At 39.2% G+C, this 20940-nt stretch overlaps 1 protein-coding gene across 1 annotated transcript in view; it reads left to right on the top strand.

Moving 5' to 3' along the window:
* The window catches only part of doc2b (double C2-like domains, beta), a 221898-nt gene that overhangs the window by 118495 nt on the left and 82463 nt on the right, over window positions 1–20940 (top strand). The window contains exon 3 of the mRNA XM_074672166.1: window positions 5449–5528. Coding sequence (XP_074528267.1) covers window positions 5449–5528 — 80 coding nt within the window. The remainder of the gene's footprint in view (window positions 1–5448; window positions 5529–20940) is intronic.

Here is a 20940-nt window from a genome sequence, read left to right as displayed (position 1 = left end):
AAGAGGGAGGTGCAGCGGAGCCTTGTTCTTTGACAATCCGCTCTTACTGAGGCTTTTGGTCTGCAAAGTAAATAGAAATAAAAGGACCTGCTGCATTTCTTTGGCTCAGGAGTAGAATGAGACAAAAGGTCTCAGACCCAGCTCTTAGTAAATTTTCAACACATAATACTGAATGTTGTTGAAGGTTGAAGTACATTGTTACAGCAATTAATTGTGTTTTTTTTTGGCTAGATTATTCTACGTTATTCAAAAAAATAAGAAAATAAAAAATCTTTCATTTGATGGCAGCACCTGCAGCCAAGTAACTTGCCTCGTCTTGCTTGTGTTGTGAGTTGCTTTGGACAAAGCATCTGCTAAATGAAACTGTAGAACTGTAAAAACAGATTGCATTTAGATGGACTACAAAAGCAAAGCAACAAAATGTGTGGACCCAGGTCAGGAGTAAACAGGATTGAGGTTTTAGGGCCATCACTTTTTTTATTAAGGGCCTGCAGCTCAGGCTGTCTGGTGGTGTGAGTTGGCTGGAAAGGAGACGCACCAGGTGTGTTCCTGGCGTGATTAATCTTGATTGTCGACAAACATTTTTCTGTGTCTATTTTCATGCCAAAAGTTACATAACATTAAGCATTATCACCAAACAGTGTGCATCAATAACTATGTCTTAAACTGCTCACTTTTCATGATAAGTATTGTGAATAGCACAACATGGTTTTCCTTCACATCATCCCCTCAGCATCGCCCCACAGCACCTTGAATGTAAAACCAAAACCCTCTGGGAAACCCCACAGCTACAGTAGCCATAAGTGTACCAAAAAGGAAACTCATTTAGATAAAAATCCCAAACAAACAGAATTAAATTCTCAAAATACTATCAAAGACTGATTTATCAATCACATATTTAGCATTCCATTGCACAATTCTATTCATGAATTATGCCTCTGGATTGGTGAGTGCCTGATTGTCATTCTGCTGTGATGCATATCCCCCAGCATGATGGCAGCTCTCATCAGAAGTCCCTGTCACGGGTCACTGACACCCTGCAGAAAAGAGGGCTATAAGCTGAACTGTGGTGATCCTACAGAAGTCTGTGACTGTTTCCTTGGAGATTAAAAGCTCATTTATGTTTCTTATATGTAAAAATATGGAAAATAGATGCTTTTAATTTTACAATTGTAGCCACTCACAATCTGCCACACAAATCAAGTAGAACAGGTATTTAACGCTGCATCAGCACAGCTCTGTTGTGTCTTTGTGCCTGGGTGAAGTAACATCATACCAGCAGGAAACACGACACCAGGATATTGTTACCTTGTGGGTTTAATCATTTGTGAATGAAAGTGGCCACACATCATTGCATCCGAAGTGCTCTATCTCATTGAGCTTAATTGGTAACCTCATGTAAATTGTCTTCAACACATTGGAACATCTTGTGTCATTAAAACTCAAAGAAAGATTATTTGGATTGTTTCAGGTCTATCAGGTCCGTCTTAAAAATCATCATGGAGTTATGAAACACGATTGAATAATTCATTTGAAAGCTCTTCTTCTCAGACGATAGCTTTGATATCTCTCCAAATATCAGTTTGCTCGTCACAGCTGTCAGGATTTCCTTCAGTGAGGCAGTGAAGCTTCGCCCTCTCCAGGCTCTGAGACTCAGCCTGCCCCTTCTCTAACCTCCTCTTTCCTGCTGGTTCCACTGGTGCTTCAGACACCTGTTACACAGCACAGCTCTCCTCACTCACACAACCATACCTTCAGTGCCACAGGGGAGCTCAGTGCTCCAGACTGAAAAATGTGAGGGGAATTTACTTCTCAAAGAGCTTTTTGAAATATCATCAATAAAGAAACAAAAATTTAAGTCACAATCACTTTTTAACTTTAAAATGTCTTTGAGAGACAGCAGGGAAGTGTTGGAATAGAAAAACAACCTTAGACTTGGTTTGTTACTGAAAAGTGCTGATCTTTGTCTAAAATCAGGATTCACGCTGTCATTCATAGAAGTCTCTTTCTGCTGGAGACTTGATCTCATAAAAAATAGGAAAGGGAGACTGGAACCTTTGCTGAGAAGAAGCATTTCCCAATTATTGCTGCTTTTACTGAGCGTCTTGCTCTTGCAAGACTTGCAAACTTGACAAGGTTAAAACAGTGCAGTTTTTTTTCCAAAAACAGACTTCCATCCATTTATGTTGTCAACTTTTCCTCCTACAATTTTTGTAATTGCACCTCTTAATTGAAAGTATTTTTCACTAGGGATGGGTACCGAACAGTGGCGATTGCTCTAAGACTGCAAGGGAAGCTCAGCTTCCCTTAAAATGTCCCTAAAAAAAGTGGTGATATGTTCTGCTGTGTGAACATTTCATTGATAAAATATGAACTAGAATTCCTTCATCTTTTGTTCAGAATCAGCTCCTATCACAGGTAACTGGCTCCACCTCCTTCTCATTCATCCCCGCAGTGTCTCAGCTCTTTAACACAGTCAGACGCTGAGCGTCTTCTGACTTCAGCGAGTTAGTCTAGAGTGGGTTGTTCCACTGTGGTAACTGGATGGTCATTGGATAAACGCTGGGCTTTTTCCCGCCCATCAGACGCTCAGCGTCTCTGGGGGTCTATGAGGCAGTGAGCTGGCCTGGACATGGAGCTTCTGCATGATGATTGAATGATCTGTCTGAGGCCGAATCCCTTTTTGACTGACAGTGAAATGAGCCAGACAGCGATCTTGAAGTGTAACTCTTTATCGGAGGATCTTCTCAGTTATTCTGGACTGATCTGGAGGCTTTAGCGATCCCCAGCGAGTTTACTTTTCTTAAAAACGACGAGTGTTGTGTTTAAAGATTCTTTCTCTTTTCACCAATAAGCAGCTACAGCTACAGCTGTGGAACTTCTCCCCTTGTCACTCACACTTAGGCCCCGTTTACACGACGCCGAAAACGGTCGATTCCGCAAACATTTCCTTGCGTTTTGGCCTTCCGTTTAGACGAGACCACGTTGCGTTTTCAGTGAAAACGCAAACTTTTGAAAACGCTCCCCAGAGTGGAAAGATCTGAATCTGCTCCTCCATCCAGCTTCGTGTAAACACAGAGCGGAGCGTCTCAGGGTGAAACGCTGACGTCACCGCATGCGCACTCGCAGTTTTAGGTGAAGGCTCCGCGCTCAGCCACATTTCTAGTTGAGCCAGTAGTTGGCGGTAATGCGCGTTATGGTTGGATTGCCGACCGTCTCACACAACAAAACGGCAGAAAAAGAAAGAACAGAAGAGGAGACTTCTCCTCCTGGAGTCGTATGAACGCGGATCGTTTTCACGCCGTCCTCATGTAAACGCGGGTGGCTTTTGAAAACGCAAAGGAAGAATCGTTGCGGGAGTCTCCGTGTAAACGGGGCCTTACAGCCTGTCGTAGTCTCACATAGCAGCTCCAGCTGCTAACAAGCTGACACGGAGGGTAGAATTTACGTTTAAATAAATAAACAAATTTATGATGTAGGCCTGAAAAAAATGAGCTTCCCCTCCTTGACTGACCAGCAACCGCCACTGGTACCGAAGTAGGTACTTTTATAGGTACCAACACAATTCTGTCAAAAGTACCAAGTACCGGGTCACATAAAATCAAAAGGCACCATGTTTAGGTACCTCAATGCATCCTAGTGACTGTGAGGGAGTGGAAGAGTAGGCGATTTTCCATTCTGGACATGAACACAGCATTTCAAGGTTATATATCAAAGAATAAATATGTTAAATTGAAAAAAATTACATTTTATTATTGAACAAATTGATACTTTTTACCACATAAACACAACAAAGTATCAAAAATTTGTTCCGTTGAGTACCAGAACTGATTGCCAGGTCCCAGGCATCAGTACGGTATCATTTCAGATGTGTAAGGTATCCATCTCTGTTCATCATATAACAAATCTACATTTACATGTTGAAGATATTTTGTCTGGCACAACATAAATCTGAGTGTAAAATTGTTATAAGCAAGGACCTTGACAGGAAACAACATTGATGAGTGCTGAAGATGCGTCGGATGTATAGAGGCAGTTTTTTTCTTCAGTATGTCCATACATCATCACCATTATAGCATCAGCAACAGCCTGTCATTGTCATTTGTACCATTTGCATCGTCATCTCTTGAGGAGTTGTTCCCAAAGATCCAGGTCTGAAACTTTCTCAAAGTGGAAAGAAACTCTGAGATCAAATGTGGCTGAGTGACTCATTCCACCACCGGAGACTACAGAGGAGTCGAGCCCAGCTTTGGTGTATAGGTGACCCTGACAGAGCTGGGTCCTCAGCTCTTACTTAAAGGTAGAGAGACTCTGTGGATCAAATAAATCATTCCACCACCGGGAGACAACAGAAGAGAAGAGTTTGGTTAGTGACTTAGGGTCATGTTGTGATGGGAGCACCAGGCGCCTTTCATCAGCACGGTATAGAGCAGAAGTATACAGACTTTCTTCAAAGAGGGCTACGTCTGATTTGGTGAAAATGACCAAGAACCAGCAGTTCTTACTGACATATTTATTAACCATGAGCGTTAACTGTTTTTTAAGTGATTCGTCATCACTTACTGTGGTCAAACATCTTGTGCCATCATCACAGACTTATGAAATCAAACTTCACCTGTCCCTCAATTGTCTGTTGATACCAGATGATAAATGGTCAATTTCTGCTTGGTTTTGTTCTCCAAGTGCCCGAAAGTGAGTGAAAGTTGAGCCAAGCTTCACCCTCATTATGTGAAAAGCTGTTTGGTGTTTTTTGGTTGTGTTTTTCTTTCTCCTGTGCCTCATCGATGCCCACGTTAATCAGCGTGAGACTTTAGTACGCATGCACGAAACCTGCAAAACGTGATTTCAGGTAAACGGTCTCTCTCTCTCTCTCGGAGTCTCTGCCATCGACACACGTTAAAAGCATAAAGCCAGCGCAAAACGCTGTCCGTCCCCTCTGTTAGCCTCCCTCTTATTGACAAATCAGCAATTTCCTTGTTTATTTTTTAATTATGACAAATTGTATAAGAACAACTGAAAAAAATATTTTTGTATAAAAAAATATATATTTTTTTCTTGTTAGCCTAGTGGAGGCACTGCCTCCCCCGACCGCACACCACTGGTTATGGTATACTGAAGACATGAAACTCTTAGGTTGTTCAATTGAGTCAATGTGAAAGGTAAACTGAGACAACAAATACAAGATGTTTTAAAAATGTCTTCTCTTTTATTGATGCTGCTGAGACAGAAAAACAGATAAATACTCAATTCTCTGTGCACCACTATGGGCTTGAGAAGCTATTATCCAGCATCACCGCCTAAGACTGCTGTTAGATTTCCCATCAGGTCTTTCAAACAATGACAGCAGCCACGTTAGGGTTCCTTCCCCATGATGTTGGTTTCTGTAAAGATTTCTTTCCTGGCCACTTATTTCTGTCTCTCTTTTTCCCTCCGTCTCTGTCTTCACAGCTACGTTGGGGACCTTGGAGTTCAGCCTGCAATACGACCAGGAGAACAATGCACTGCACTGCACCATTAACAAAGCCAAGGTAAGCCTCCGTGATGACGGTACTGATGACGTTAATTTGCAGCCTCTGAATGGGCTGAATGGGTTACAGGGAAGAAAACATTTCCTTTGATTTGGATTTTAAAAGAGAAACCTGCAGTTCAAGTACACCTGTGAGGACTCGCTCTTGACTCTGTTTTACATCAGACCCTTATTTGAACTGATTTTAACACTAATTATAAATTTTTCAAATAGCTGTCGCTTCAAATTCCAAAAAGTCCAACCAAATCTGACTTACTCGCAGACTAGCCAAAAGTTTTTTTCTTTTTCTTTTACTTTTTTTTTTTTTAACAATTAATGACTGATAAAAAAACAAATATTATGAAACAGCTTTCTATTTGTCAGCCTACACGTACTGTATTTGGCAAAAAAGTGTGTACAGCAGAAACCTAACACGTCCTCCTGTGCGAGAGATATTTACATCTATTTTCATCAGAGGAAGCTCAAATTGTTTCTCAAGCATATTGTCAACAAGCTGAACAAGAATATGCATCCAAACAAAGCTGTTTCAAGGCTTCTACTGTACATTAAAAATAAACCAAGTACATACCATAATAAATAAGATTAATCATTTATAGGGCCATGGATCCCAAAGCTTGGTTTTTTTCACGTGTTGTTCTGCTCTCTGGCTCCCACATTAAAGTGTTAAATTAAGTTTGGATACTCAGGAAACCAAAACCCCAAAGCAGCAGAGGATGGAAAGAAGCCGGTGTTTGTGTAGAGCTAAAATCTCAGGGTAAGCTTACAGTTTCTGTAGCAGTGTCCCAAATCTTTGCAGCCTCCATGAAGACCATCAGAGCATCAAAGGTTGTCCCATTTTGAAAGTTCCTTCAAATATGACCGACAAATACGTCCTACTTTTCCTGGGCTTAAAAGGATATATTCGTGCATCCTTCATCGCCAAACATATGTCAAGTTTCCCCGTGTGCCAATTCAAATAAGATGGCAAATTCAAGTTATCTGATGATGTGTGGACACAAGTGTTAAAAAGAAAAAGACATCTGACCTCAAATTATCTTTGTAACATGTGGTTAAGGACGATGTCACCTATGATCTGTGCTTGTTTACATACTGGTAGTTGAGCATTATAGCATTATGGCTAAAATATGACTGGCTTGTTTTTGTCCTACAATGAAAAATAATTCAGAGATAAAGTGTTGCTTTCATTTTAAGATTTTTTTTAAATTGCCAATTAATTCTTTACATATCCTCAGCTGGTGTCTTGAAAACACTAATTTCAGCCTCTGTCTGAAATGCTTTCACTCAGCTACTGTCACTTTAAGACTTTTTAAAAGCAATCTGGAGCCCAACATACTGAAAACCTCATTCACTATTGTCTTGTTGGAATCAATCAATCAATCAATCAATCTTTATTTGTATAGCGCCAAATCATAACAAACGTTATTTCAAGACACTTTACAAAAACATTTACAGGTCTTGACCCGTAAATGTTAATACAATTTTATTAGGAGAAACCCAACATCAAGACGAGATAAGGAGTCTTATCTCATCTTAATCCACCATTAGTACAGGACTTTGCAGCATTTAGCAAGTTACAATGGCAAGGGAAAACTTCCCTTTAACAGGCAGAAACCTCGGACAGAACCAGACTCATGTTAGACAGACATCTGTCACAAATTTCCAGTTTTAAGGAGCTTAATCAACTAGGGGTGCTATAAGTTGTGCAAATTTTGTGTTGATCTTGCTAAAATCTCTGATTTGGCTTTTTGGGCAGGCCACTGAGAAACACATGCAGACCAGAAGTTGTGCTAGATCTTTCACTTTTGATGGACAGGGTCGTAAAAATTCCATCATAGTGAACGATGATCCCTGAATTTAAAAAATTGATGATGAGGCTTTTTAATTATTGATGATATATGTTAGCATGCCATCACAAACGTGACTTGTACCATTAATTATGCAAGCCAATTATGTTGCTCATTGAGCAGAAAGAGAAAATAAGACAAATAATGGAACCAGTTTTCCTCAGCTCAAACTTTTTTCCTGGGCTGCATCATTTTAAAGTGGATGCTCGTTTTGGCGTAACCAAGGTGATCAATCAAGAGAGCAGCAGAGGAGATCAGCATCACGTTTTGTGTCTTTGCTTCAGACAGCAGACTTCATGTGTCTGTTTGCTCTACAAACTGGAATGACCAGTGCTACTTCAGTAAGTGTTTTAAAAGTCTGGAAACATTTCACCCAGAGGAGTAGTAAGCAGTCAGCACGACTCTTAAAAAGATGGGTTTCCTAACCCTGCCAGAACCAGCAGGAAATCCTGGAGCATACAATCCCGATGTACGAGAGAGGTACTAGAGTCGTAGTGGCCACAAATGCACCCCAACGCATCAACACCATCGGTCTTAAGCCCTGTCAGCAACAACCCATGGCAAACAAACTATAAAATAATCTCATTAATTATGCAGGCCCGCCACCAACTGGACAGGAGCTGTATGCAATTAATGAACGGCTTGCAGGTTTTCTAATTCATCAAAATGAGGGGCAACCGTCAGTTTTTTATGTCATTGCTCAAAAAATTCTGTCAAAGAAGTCTGTCAAAATTCTGACAATTTTTCTGACACCTTTTCCCTCGCAATGTGAAAAATCAAATTCTACTTTTGAAATATGATTTTAAAAAAGGATCATTCTTAATTTCACTCTGACTCTGCAAGTAGTCATCATAAACATAAATAATCCAAAAAAAGCCTTACAGTTACATTTTAACTTCCTTATTTAGTTTCTGTTTTTATTTAGATAAATTTCTTTGGAGCAGAAAAGTCTTGGGGGCACCATCCTTTAAATCAAGAGCTCCACGAAATCAAAGCAGATTAGTGTTGCAGTTAAATCAATAGTGTTCCCAGGCCTCCTTTGGGCACCCAAAGTAACACTGATTCATCACTAAATGTAAATAACTTAATAACAGCATATCGATGGTGGAGTACATTAACTAAATCATAACTAGATTTTAATTCATAACCAATTTTGACTGAATAGATGATAAAATATGAGCCAGTAGGTGTCGTCCTCTTTGATTTCTCGTCCTGTGTTTGTTATGATGAAGTGTTCCTTCAGACAGCTATGGCTGCCGTCAGCAGCAATAGTTCTTCCTCTCTGTCTGCCTGGAAGGCTTGCATTGAGGAAAACGGCATCAGAGGAGCCGGTCTTGGCAGGAGTGTTGGACAGCAGAGTGGGCATCGGGCCATCTCGATTTATGGTGGTTATTTTCTATACCGCTCTGCTTCGACTCTCTGGCTGCTGCCCAGCCAACCAGGGATGATTTTTCTCTGTCAGATTCTAGATATACCAATTCCTTGATTTAATTTGTTTGCTAAATCCCGTATTGGTCTTTCTCACCATTGATTTTTCTTATTGCTTCTCCTGTCAATGCTGCAGCTGCTTCAGTGGCAACTGTAACTCTGAGTGCATCAATTAAATGTCTCAGTCATTAAATGTTGAAGACTTGAGGACAGTGAAATACTAAATTCTGGCTGACTGGCATTAGATGTTTTGAGAGACAGGGAGAACAGATGCATATTTTATCCTTTTTTTAATTACAAGTTTTTGCACGATAAAACTACTCCTCTGTGAAATGCTGACTTTATAATTGCACTTTTTTATGTCTGAAAGGGGCCTGAGAAACAGTAAAAATATTTGTGTTAGGAGTTGAAAAGCCAGATAGCACAAAGTGACTATGAGCCTTGAAAAAGAAAAAGAAAATGACAACAACAGAAAATAGTTAGCTGTTGTATACACCCCTAGGTGCTACTTGGACACATCATCAGTGATGAACCTGAGGTCATAGGATGTTTCGGGTCTTTGATGGACCAGTCTTTCATGGATCCCCCCTCTGGATCCATAACCATCTATAGGCTTTCTCCGCAGCCTCTATCATGTTTTTGATGGCTCGTCTGCACAGTTGACCTTTTACTCCAAGGAGTTTTAGGGTGCAGGTAGTGACTGGCTAGGGAAACCTCAGCAACGCACCTCGACTGGTTCGCATTGGGCTTTCCAGCCTTTGCTCTGGCATTCGTTCACCAACTCAGCGTATTTGTCCCTCTTGCGTTCATTGGCCTCCTCCACTCTGTCTTCCCAGGGGACTGTGAGCTCTACCAGCATCACTTGCTTTGTTGACTCTGATGTTAATACCATGTCTGGTTGGAGCGCAGTGGCCGAGATGTGCTCTGGGAACTTGAGCTGTCTTCCTAAGTCGACTTGGAGCTCTGGCACAGTGGTAAGAAGCCATCTGAAGAAACTTGGCTGATGTTGTGCTATCTCCCCAGCTCTGAAGAAGGCCACGGACTGCTTGGGAGCGTGCGAGTACTTGCGGTTGGTAATTGCTGTGCTTAGCATGTCTGCCAGGGCTTTGAGGACCTGATTGTGACGCCAGTGGTACCGCCCTTCCCCAAGGCCTTCGGACAGCAACGGAGGATGTGCTCCAGGGTGGCTCTCTTCTGGCACAGCTGGCATGCAGTAGTGTCTGCTAAGCCCCAGCGCTTCAGATTGGTTGGACTAGGTAGAATGTCATACACGGACTGAACTTGATGAGGAACTTGATGTGCTGGGGTTCAAGTCTCCAGAGCTCTGGCCAGGGGACTTTACGCTGTTCTGCATGCTCCCACATCGTCCAGGCGCCGGTCTTCCTCTATCTCTGCTCTAATCTCGTCCAGTACCATTTGCCGCTCCTCTCTTCCTCTGGCTTTGTCACAGCGGGGCTTGAGGAAGCTGCCAAGTCCCAGCCTCCTGCCGTGTTGCCCACCAAGATGTTAGCCTTGCCTCTGCTCTGTCAACAGCTTCCTGTGCCTTCCACTTCCTTCCAGTTCAGCATAAACCAAAGATCAATTCAAAGCTCCTGTAAGGAACTTTGGTTTGCATTGGTTTTGGTGCCCTGTTGACAAAGTGATACTCATGTGGACATCTGAACAATTGGATTAATCTCTTTCTTAGAACTTGTGGGAAAGAGCTGTTTCCTACTTCCTTCCATGAACCCAAGACCAGTTTAATCCAATCAACCCTCAACCCTCTTTACCAGTTAAACCATTGAAAAACTGTTTAATTACGCCTTTTTGCCTCAAATTGAAAAACTAATTTTCTCCGTCCAATCATTCTTTATTTTGAGGCAAGATTGCCTCTTTCCTCTGTAATTTATCAGTTTGTTCTTTATTGTGGTGTTTTCTTTGCCCAAGCACAATTCCTTTTCAACAGCTCTATCACTGCAGCTTTACTTAACAATCTGTTTGTAATAAGACATGCAAACCCCCTCAGACTTTCATTAAACTGAGTCTGTGAAAAAAATTCTGTTATGTGCTGGTTTCTAATTTGAGTTTGGAAAATACATTAAAAATGAATCATAGATATTGGACCAATTTAGAAAACAAAGCTCTGTCATGAATAATTTAATCTAGTTCTTTGTTCCTGTAAAAACAGTATTTTATGCAGTCCACTTCCTTAAGTGAAGACCAGTGTGTATAATTGAGGTTTAGTAATTGTCAGAGATGAATTGAGGTCAAGGAAATATTGTATATATGATGGTCCTGCTCTGTTCAAGTCTGATCAGAAATACTGTCTGTAAGGTAGGAGTCTGAACTTATCTATCATCTTTTTACAGATTTCTTGTACAAATAGTGTCATTGCTTGTTCAAGGTCATTTTTTTCGATCCCAGAGAAGTTTAAGAAGTGTAACTTTTATGAAACTTGCCGTGCAGAGCTGATGGTGAATATTTCACGCCAACTTCGTGGGGCTGTTAGTTCAGATTATTAGTATTTATTGGCTTCTTGACCTCTTCTGACTACAGAACCCACAAAGTTTCATAATTAAATAAATAAAAACAACATTTTGAAACAAACACTATTTTAATAAATAATAGACGAATACATAATAAGGCAATAATATTGTAAAATAAGGTAATATTGTAATGATTTTTTAATTATGCTTTAATAATGAATTATTATAATTGAATATTTAATATTTTTTAACAATTTCAGACTTTTTAAAATACTGGCTTTTTATTTTTTTTCACAAGCTTTTATAAAATAATAATACAAAATAATAATAAAAAATAGATTTTTATTTCATAGTTTTATTTTACAATCCAATGGCCATCTCATATATTTGTCTGTTATTTATTAAAATAGTATTTATTGAAAAATATAGTTTTTATTTATTTAACTATGAATCTTTTGGGTTCCGTATTTGACAAACCCTTCTGACTTCTTATAATATTTTATCAAAATTTTATGTGTGTAATAAATATATTAGTTCAGGTGTTTGTTTGTTTTTATGTGGCTTGCCGAATTAGTCAAGTTTTGTTTTTATAGAATTCAGTCTGGGGCAAAAATGCACACTGGTTCCCTTAAATGTATAAAAAACAGGTGCACAGAGAAGCATCAAAACTTTTCTCATGCTTTGTAAATTAGACAAACCTCTTTCTAGTTGATTTGAAAGGCTTTGGTGCAACAGCTGCACAATCCTGTGGTGAATCAGCCCCTGACTCTCATAGTATGCAGTAGCAACTTGTAATAAGATCTGTTTTCAGAGTTGAAATATAAAATGTGGGCTTCTGCTATACAATGTAGCTTCTATGCGTGTAAGGATAATAGTAACTTTGAAGAGGACCAAATATTGATGTTTCAGTGACAGGGTCAAAGCACCTCTAAAAACAGCAGCTCTCACTCTGCAGGGGTCAGTACTTACCACAAGATGTAAAAGGAGAGAAAACCAGTGAGCTAGTGACAGGGTCATGGATGGCCAAGTCTCCCTTGAAAGTCTGAGGAGGATGTTGGATTGAAATGTCTCTGTATTAAATAAACCCTTCAGTGGGAGCCTCTTGGTGAGCAGATTTAAAGATTTGCTCACCAGGGAGCTCCTCTTTAAAAGGTTTTTGTTTACTTGATCATTTTGGATGCAGCACCAACCAAAGGCTGTGTGTCTGAATGGGATTTTCTTTTGGTTGGTTGTTTGCATCCAAAAAAGAATTCTGACAGGATCATGATGAGATAGTTTCCAGAGATTAACTAAATTTTCTGAAACAATTAAAAGAAAAAACATATAGTCCTAAGAATGTGTTGGCATTTGGCTTTTTACCAACACACTTAATATGTCAATCAGTCAATCAACCAATCAATCAATCAAACTGTATTTATAAAGCAATTTTCATGCACAACAGTGGCAACACAAAGTACTTGACAAAAGGAAAGAAAACAAACAAGCAAACAAATAACAATGATAATAATCATAAGTGACCTAATAAACCTCCAACCCACCAAACCACACCCCCTAGGGCACAAGGTGGACACAATTTTATTAAAATCTGTGCAGATGACCTGAGGAACTGTGGAAATACTATCTGGAGACCTTAATGAGGAAACACTGAAGGTAAAGTTAAAAAAAAAAACTCAAAATAAGAAAATAAAACAACCAAATTAAAAGAAACTAATAGGATAATAAAATATTAAAGACTAAAGCAGTAAAAGAAAAAAAGATGTAAAACTAAAACTTTAGGATACAGAATTAAAAAGCTGAAAGTAGCAGTGCAGTAAATCAGAAGATGAATAATTAAATAAAAACAGATAAAAAGATAAATATATATTAAACTAAAGGTTAAGATTATATGCCTTTGAGTAGAAGAGACTCCAAACTTTTTTTAGATTAATAGATAAATAAGTCAAAGCAAAACTAAGTTAAAAGCAAACTAAAAAGGTAAGTTTTAAGTTTGCTTTTCAAAATGTTTCAGCTTGGTTGTAGCCCTTAGGTATTCAGGCAGGCTTTTCAACAGTCGTGGGCCATAATATTTTAAAAGCTGCCTCACCGTGGGTCTTTGTGTCAACTTTTGGTACTGATAAAATCCTTGACCTGAAGACCTGAGGGCTCAAAGCAAGACAGGTAAATCGGAAGGTGCAAGACCACTAAGAAATTTAAAAACCAGTACGAGAACCTTAAAATCAATCCAAAGAGACACTGGTAGCCAGTCAGGGTAGGGTTTGTTAATTTTACACTTTTTGAGGATTTTTTGATCAGTTAGATTTTGACCATGAAGGTATGGCTAGATAAAAAGAAAAAAAAAATTTTTTTTTATTCAAACTTTTCAAGGTGTCCAAGGCCCGACATCAAATCTTCATCACTTTTCCAGAACAATACAAACAAAAAGCTTCCTGCATGATTGCCCTTCAATGAAGCTGCCAGTAACCACCTCTGCATTTTCACTTTTCCCTTGTGCTCACTTCAAAAAGATACCAAGAGAGCTACTTCCACTTATGCTCAATCAATGATGTTCAAACTATTAAAAAAAAGTGTTTATTTGGATGTCAAATGTCAAATTATTTTAAAAAGTAAGATTTCAACAGCTCTTCAATAAAACCTCTTCAGTAAATGGTTTTTACTCATTGAATAGATAGTCTGTTAATGCATTCGTTTTTAACCCACTTTGAACTTTTTTTCCTTGAAAGAACTAATTTTATGGACTCATAGTTTTTGGTTTGGCTTTGCACATCCACAGTTAAAAAGATAATTCCTCATCTCACTCCAACAGAGTAAGGGAGAAAAAGTTATGATGATAAAGTAGCTGCCGTAGCACATGCCTGTCAAACTCCAGGGCTGAGTATAGCCTTTTTCATAGCCTGCTGCCTCTAATAATATTAATCAGTTGAGAACAGGTACTTTGCACACTTTTACCAGAATAAAGCTTGTCAATCATTGCAATAAGTCTTACTTGACAGTCCCGTAGGTCTTGAAATGACATGAACCTGACGTCTGACTCCAGCCTTACATCTGATTGGTCCTCGTTACAGTTTGGGATATTAAGTCTTACTTACAGCTGATATGCATAAGTCCATCTACAGCTTCACCATCTTTGCAGGCGAGTCTCTGTGCTAACTGAATCAGACCTGCTCCATTTTAATGACTCACATAAGAGGAATAAGTCAATTCAGATCCTTGGGAAAAGGCTTTGATTGATTAAAACAGGGGAGCATACATGTAGAAACTGAGAGATGGAAATCGCTCCACGCTAGCAGCACTTCCTTTTACGTGGTCGCCCGCTCTATTGGCTGCAGCAGCCAGGATGTGTGGGTTGGTCATGACTCAAGCTCGGATAAGGAGTTCAGTGTGAGTCTCAGCTGTGGAGTTGAACAGTACAGTTGCTCCAGGTGAGATTTAGTGAATTGTGCAGAATGACTCACAGGTTTAGTCCAAAACATCAAGTGAAGACATTTCCTGATACAGCTGCAAAAATAAAGAACTATTTTCCTGGAAAGATTTTTTTTTTCTTTGAGAGTTTGACACTCTAGATTTCCAGTTGAAACTCGTCCAGTGAAGACATATCGTAGCCGCTCAGCTGTGAATAGACACAATATTAAAGAGAACTATTAAAGCTGCAGCCACTGCTGCCAAGATCTCACTTAACAGCCTCCTCATCCTCCAGAGAGAGGAGAGAATGAGAGAGAAGAGCTTAAAATGTGATGGCAGAGTTTCAGAGTAATAGAGAGCCAATAATTAATTAAACTGAATGTTTCGGTTCCGAGCTGACGATGGTGAGTCATTGTTATCATTAACATGCCTATACAGATAAAAACTCAGTTCCTCTCCGGGCTCTGTGCACTCCTCCATCACTGCTTCAGGAAGATAGTTTGGTGAAAGTATTTATATAGAGCAGAGATCTTGTATCTTTAGGATTAAATTCACAGTGAGCCAAAGAAAATGTGCTACATTTTAACCTCCAAAAGTGCAAATGAATCCACTGGTTAACTAAGAGTGGTAATGACAACTGAATAAAAGTCGAATGTGTGATATAAAATCAAAATCAAAATAAATATTTATGTCCTCAAAACACCTTTGTTTTGGCACATAAGTTGCAATATTAAATTTCTATTTTAACATAACATTACGTCTCTGTTTTTAATAGGAATCAAATTTGCTTGGTTATATTAAAGAGGGGTATTTTGTTTTTGTTTTGTTTTTTTCAGTGTTATACATGGACTGTATGTAGAGCGGACAGCATGGCTTCGTCGTTTACCATTTTTTAACGGCTGCCTTTTATTAGAGCATTTTAACAATTCAATTTAATATCTTGTCTTTAATTTTGCACTACAAATTTTATCTTTAAATCTGTGTTTATCTTAAAATCTGTTTTTCAAGTCTGTTTTAAAATCTGTTTTAAAATCTATTTTAATATTTTGTTTGTTTGTTTTTTGTTGTTGTTTTGTTTTATTGTATCATTTTAATTAATCTCATTGTTAATTGAATTTTAATTGTTTTCTATAATTTGTTCTGCCTGTAAAGCACTTTGAATTGCCATGCTGAAATGTGCTATAGAAATAAACTTGCCTTGCCTTGCCTTGCCTTTGTACGGTTTTATAGCCAAAATTCCCCCGTCACAGGCACCACCATTGGCAGCAGTTGTGGAGCCAGAGTCTGCGCAGTAGAGACTGTGAGAGATTCTGGGAGAATCTGAGTTAATTAATCTCATTGTTAATTGAATTTTAATTGTTTTCTATAATTTGTTCTACCTGTAAAGCACTTTGAATTGCCATGCTGAAATGTGCTATAGAAATAAACTTGCCTTGCCTTGCCTTGCCTTTGTACGGTTTTATAGCCAAAATTCCCCCGTCACAGGCACCACCATTGGCAGCAGTTGTGGAGCCAGAGTCTGCGCAGTAGAGACTGTGAGAGATTCTGGGAGAATCTGAGTGGAGCCGGGTGACAAAATATTAATTTTTTTTTTCTTCAAGAGTCTAATCTCTTCTTGACTCTATCTCCTGACATATTTTACACCCCCCCCCCCCCCCCCCCCCCCCCCCAAAAAAAAAAAAAAAAATGAAAACACTAATGAAAACAGAACTTCTCAAAAAAAGAGGACCTGAATACAAGACAGCCAAATGATATCTTCAAATCACCACAATAATGATGTGAGAAACATTTCTACAAAGTGTATTATTTTTTTAAGTTTGACCACAGCCCATCTGAAATGACTGGAGAGCAGGATTTCTTGACTTATGCTGCAGCCAGCCACCAGGAGGAGCAGTTTTTGTGGCGACCTCACTTCGAGCTGAGCAAGATGACGTCCATTTTTTTCCAGTCTGTGGTCTTATATCTGTCCCTCTAGTAGCTTTACATTATTTACATCTGAAAAAATATAAAATGATATTGAAATGAAACTCTCATTGGTGTTTTAGGCAAACATTATTTCAGCCTGTGTCTGAAACGTTTTGTTCTAGCTGCTGTCTCTTTTTGGGACATCGCTCCACAAACCCCCATCCATCTGATTGGCCAACCCTCTGGAGGCCTGTACAAGATCTCTTTGTACTGTAGGTATTTCTACACCATATGAATATGTAGAGGTCTGAAAATTGGCACATTTAGTCTGAACCATATGTAATAAAAAAAATGAACGTCAGCCACAAAAACTGCTCCTACTACTGGCTGGCTGCAGTACAGGTCAAAAAATCCATCTCCCCAGCAATTTCAGATGGGCTGTGGTCAAACTTTAAAAAATTAACACACCTCTTATAAATGTTTCTCACATCAGATTGTTGTGTTGATTTGAAGATATCATTTGGCTGCCTTGTCCTCTTTTTCTGGAAAGTTTTGCTTTCATTAGTTATAAGAGGCTAAAAACAAGGCTTTACATCACATGTAACGATGATTGACAGCTGCCGTTCTTGTGTATTTTTTGGGGGGATTGTAAAATATGTCGGGAGTAAGAGCCAAAAAGAGATTAGACTCTCAAAAGAAAATTATTGTTATTATTTTTGTCACCTGGCTTCACTCAGTTTTCCTCATGGCAGACTCTGGATGCACAACCAGCGGCGCCTGTGATGGGGGTATGGCTTCAAAACTGTACAGTGTTAAATGACAGAGCCACGCTGTTCACTCTGTATACAATCTATAGGCTGAAAATCCAGATTGTTACTTTATATCCATGTTACAAATAAGGGAAAGCTTAGCCTGGACATTAAAATAGCTAAGTGCAGAAAGTGGTCTAACAGGTGTTGATTCAAAACAGCCGCATGTTCAATAACTTTAGGGTGTGTCATTCCAATAATTAAGATAATGAAGTCCAGTAAGAGTACCAGATAAAAACTTTTTTTCAGGCTTGTTTGATGATAGATTTACTTAATCTTTTCCTAAGATTCAGAGTAACCAGAGTGGACTCTATTGAATCCTTAATGATGGCTACAAGGACAATACAAAGTGGTTCATTACAGAGAAATATACCAGAATAATGGACTGTTGATGGATGAGCATGCAGATAGATATCTTACAGCAAGTGATGCCTTTCTGCTGTTTCACACAGACTCACAAAGAATGGATCACTTCTGTTAAAAGCACCAAGAATTCTGCATCATTTGTCCCCAGTATCTGCTCCATCTGAAGGCCTAATTCATGAAGCAAATTGCTCTAATGGTATCCATCCATGTGTATGATGAGCTGTACAGAGAGAGGAAGTCTTTACCCTTTTATTTAGGAGTTGATGCATAAAAGATGTGACAAATTAACGGTTTATGTCTCGCTCACTTCCTGGAGTGAGCTTGCAAAAAAAGAAAAGTCTTCAGATTAAAAAATGGATAATGTACTCTGTTGTGTGTAATGGCACAGCTCATATGTACGATGCTAACCTCAGTAAAGCCCCAGACTGACTTTAACCCCTGATTGTTGTCATGATAGTAAATTCAAAGTAATATTTACAGACTTTATGTACAGATAGGTTCTTTTTAGCTCAGCCAGAGGTGGAAGAGTTATTTTGCTCACAGCAGATGGTAAATGTTTTTCATTTCACAGTGTGTAAGTGAATATGTTGTTATTTGCCATGAGGCTCCTTTAAAGAAAAACTGGGCTACTCTTGCTCTTAAAGGGCATATTGCAGGGTATTTATTTAAATTAACACTTAAAAATGTCTCATGATGGCTGTGAAATAAATTAATCACTGATTCTGTATGTTATTCAACAAAAAAGGCACAAATTTAGAGGAAGTGGCTGTTTTCAGTATAGCTATTTAAAAGACTCTTTTTTTTTTTACATCCTGCCATTTGACGCAACAAAAGGGTGAGATCAAGTGTTTTGGGTCATGTTTATTGTGTTTCTTCAAAAGTATTATTTGATTTGACCATCCATCGAGATGATAAAGGTGTGTTTGGATGGATGGATGGATGGATGCAGAAATACTAGCTTAACATAGAGTCAACTTTTTCAGACTCGTGAGTTAGCTTTCATGCTTGGATTTGTTTCTTGCAGCTGACAAGATGGGACTTTATTTCTGCATCAGTCACAAAAAACACAGATTGATATGATGGAGTCTGTTTTATAAAATTTATGGATGCAGTTCAGGATGGGATAACAGAGCCAGTTCCGGGTAAGACTGTCGTGGCTGCAGTCCCATCAGACAACTTAAAGCTATGGTCTCAGACCTGAAAACCAGTTTGGCTGATAAAACGCATTTGAAAAACACAACCAACGTTCAGTTATTAGCCAGTATAGGCACAGACTGACTAGAGTTATTCAGCTGACATCTCCCACTGTAGTAAACAAAGTAATCGTATGTTCAACAGAGATTGGGCTGTCTTAGCATCAGTCTTTAGTCCCAAGTCCCTCTGCAGCTTTTTTCACCGGTTGTACATTTCCCCAATTTTCAGTCTCTGTTGGCACCTGTATCGCTCATAATTCTTCCTTGCGTCAGCTTTTTCCTCAAGATGTTTTTGTTTTCTTCCCTTCAATGTGGAGGGTAACAGTAACAGCTTCCTGGTTTCAGTCCTCTTCGGTCTCCATGATGCTTCGGTAGCTGAGCAGCTAGCCGACGTGAGAGGGGTAGTGGGGAAGGATGAGGCGGGACCATCGGCAGGAATTTTTATATTGCGTAGATTGGACCATAACAACCTCACAAACTGTGTTATTAATAATTGCCAAACTTCAAAATTGTAGATTGTAGCTTTAAGCTCCACCAGCAGCAGCCTCTAACCCAGCTCCCAGGGACAGACATGAACAAGGATAGCCAGAGATTCAACTCGACGGACACGTGAGCTGAGCACTGTAGCAAAGTCTTGGTTTTCTGATTCTAGATTAGTGGTTAGACCTCTGATAGACATCTGTCTTTTTCTTGGGCTTTATCATGATGGCTCAAAGCGCATTGCTTTCTGATCAGCTCTTACACATAGTACTTTTGTTTTTAGTCAGTGTATCTGATTTCAAACTTTAAATACGTTGATGTAAACACAGCATTAGCTAACAGCGCTCACTCACCGGGACACCTGCTCCGTTCTCCTCTGGTTCTCCTCACACCACAACTCCACTGCTCTCCTACAGCCGTTATTCATCCTAACCCTGCCCTGTTCCCAGTCTCCATCTTTCCTGACAGGCTCATAATTTTAACCCTGAGTACCATCATATAGATAGGAATTGACATTTTCTTCATTTTCATTGACAGGAGTGACAGTCTGATCCATGTTTATTAATGTTAAACAGAGGCAGAAGCAGTGCAACTCTCGATTGTGACGTCATGTTCAATTACCAGTTTTTAACGTGGAAGTACAAAAACTTGTACTAAAATGTTATTGGGAGACCTTGTAGTTTATCAATTGAGGAATTTCTTTCAGGATATTATTTTTTTAAGTTATTTTCCTATCAATTTCTCAACAGCTGTCTTTAACCTGCAGTATGCCTGTGTAATGGCTCTTGTAAATATGCAAAAACACTGACACGCAGAGCTGCAGTCTGCTCTGCAGCACTGTTTGTGGAGCATTTAACCCCCTTGCACATGCAATTTGTTTGACTCTGAGGTAAGGCTAGCGTGACACCCAGCATAAAATGAGCATGCTTCACAAAAGCACTCCAGGACGGCTTGACCGAAGTTCTAGATGTGATCCTTTTACAATTTGTCCTGCAACGACAGTGATCATAAAATGTAGAAAGGCACAGGACTGTAAAGATTTGGGTAGAATCTGAGGAAGAAAGAGGCCTGATTCACATCTTCAATCTATTTTCGTGATGCTTGCAGATGAGTCAGATTTCCGTTTGCGATTATTTTATACAAAGTCTTTTATCAACCCCCTACGCTTTCCTTAAGACCCATGTTTTCATTTTTAGTGGCACAATTTGCAAATCTGTTGGATTCCATGCATAAGATGTCTGTTCTTGATAAATCTCTCCCATGATTGACTTTATCTGATGTATGTCTTGTGCTGCACATATTGCACATATTGCAAGTCGCAGAGCAAAAAGCAAAAAGCCAAAAGGGTTACAGCGTTCATTTGGTGGTAATTTGCGTAGTTGTTATTGTTTCTGAGAAAAGCAGACAAAAGAGCATTTCACTGTGTATTTTTCTGATGCGTTTTGACACGACAGGAGAAGTCTGATTCATCCAGACTGTGTTAATACACCGAAACAAGTAACTTGAATGAAATCACAGAAGCCA

Source organism: Halichoeres trimaculatus, unplaced genomic scaffold (assembly GCF_033239565.1).
Source record: "Halichoeres trimaculatus isolate MK-OKI-2021-1 unplaced genomic scaffold, fHalTri1.1 fHalTri1_scaffold_6, whole genome shotgun sequence".
NCBI lineage: Eukaryota > Metazoa > Chordata > Actinopteri > Labriformes > Labridae > Halichoeres > Halichoeres trimaculatus.
The sequence above is the reverse complement of the archived record's forward strand: the minus strand, read 5'-3'. Positions and strand labels throughout refer to the sequence as shown.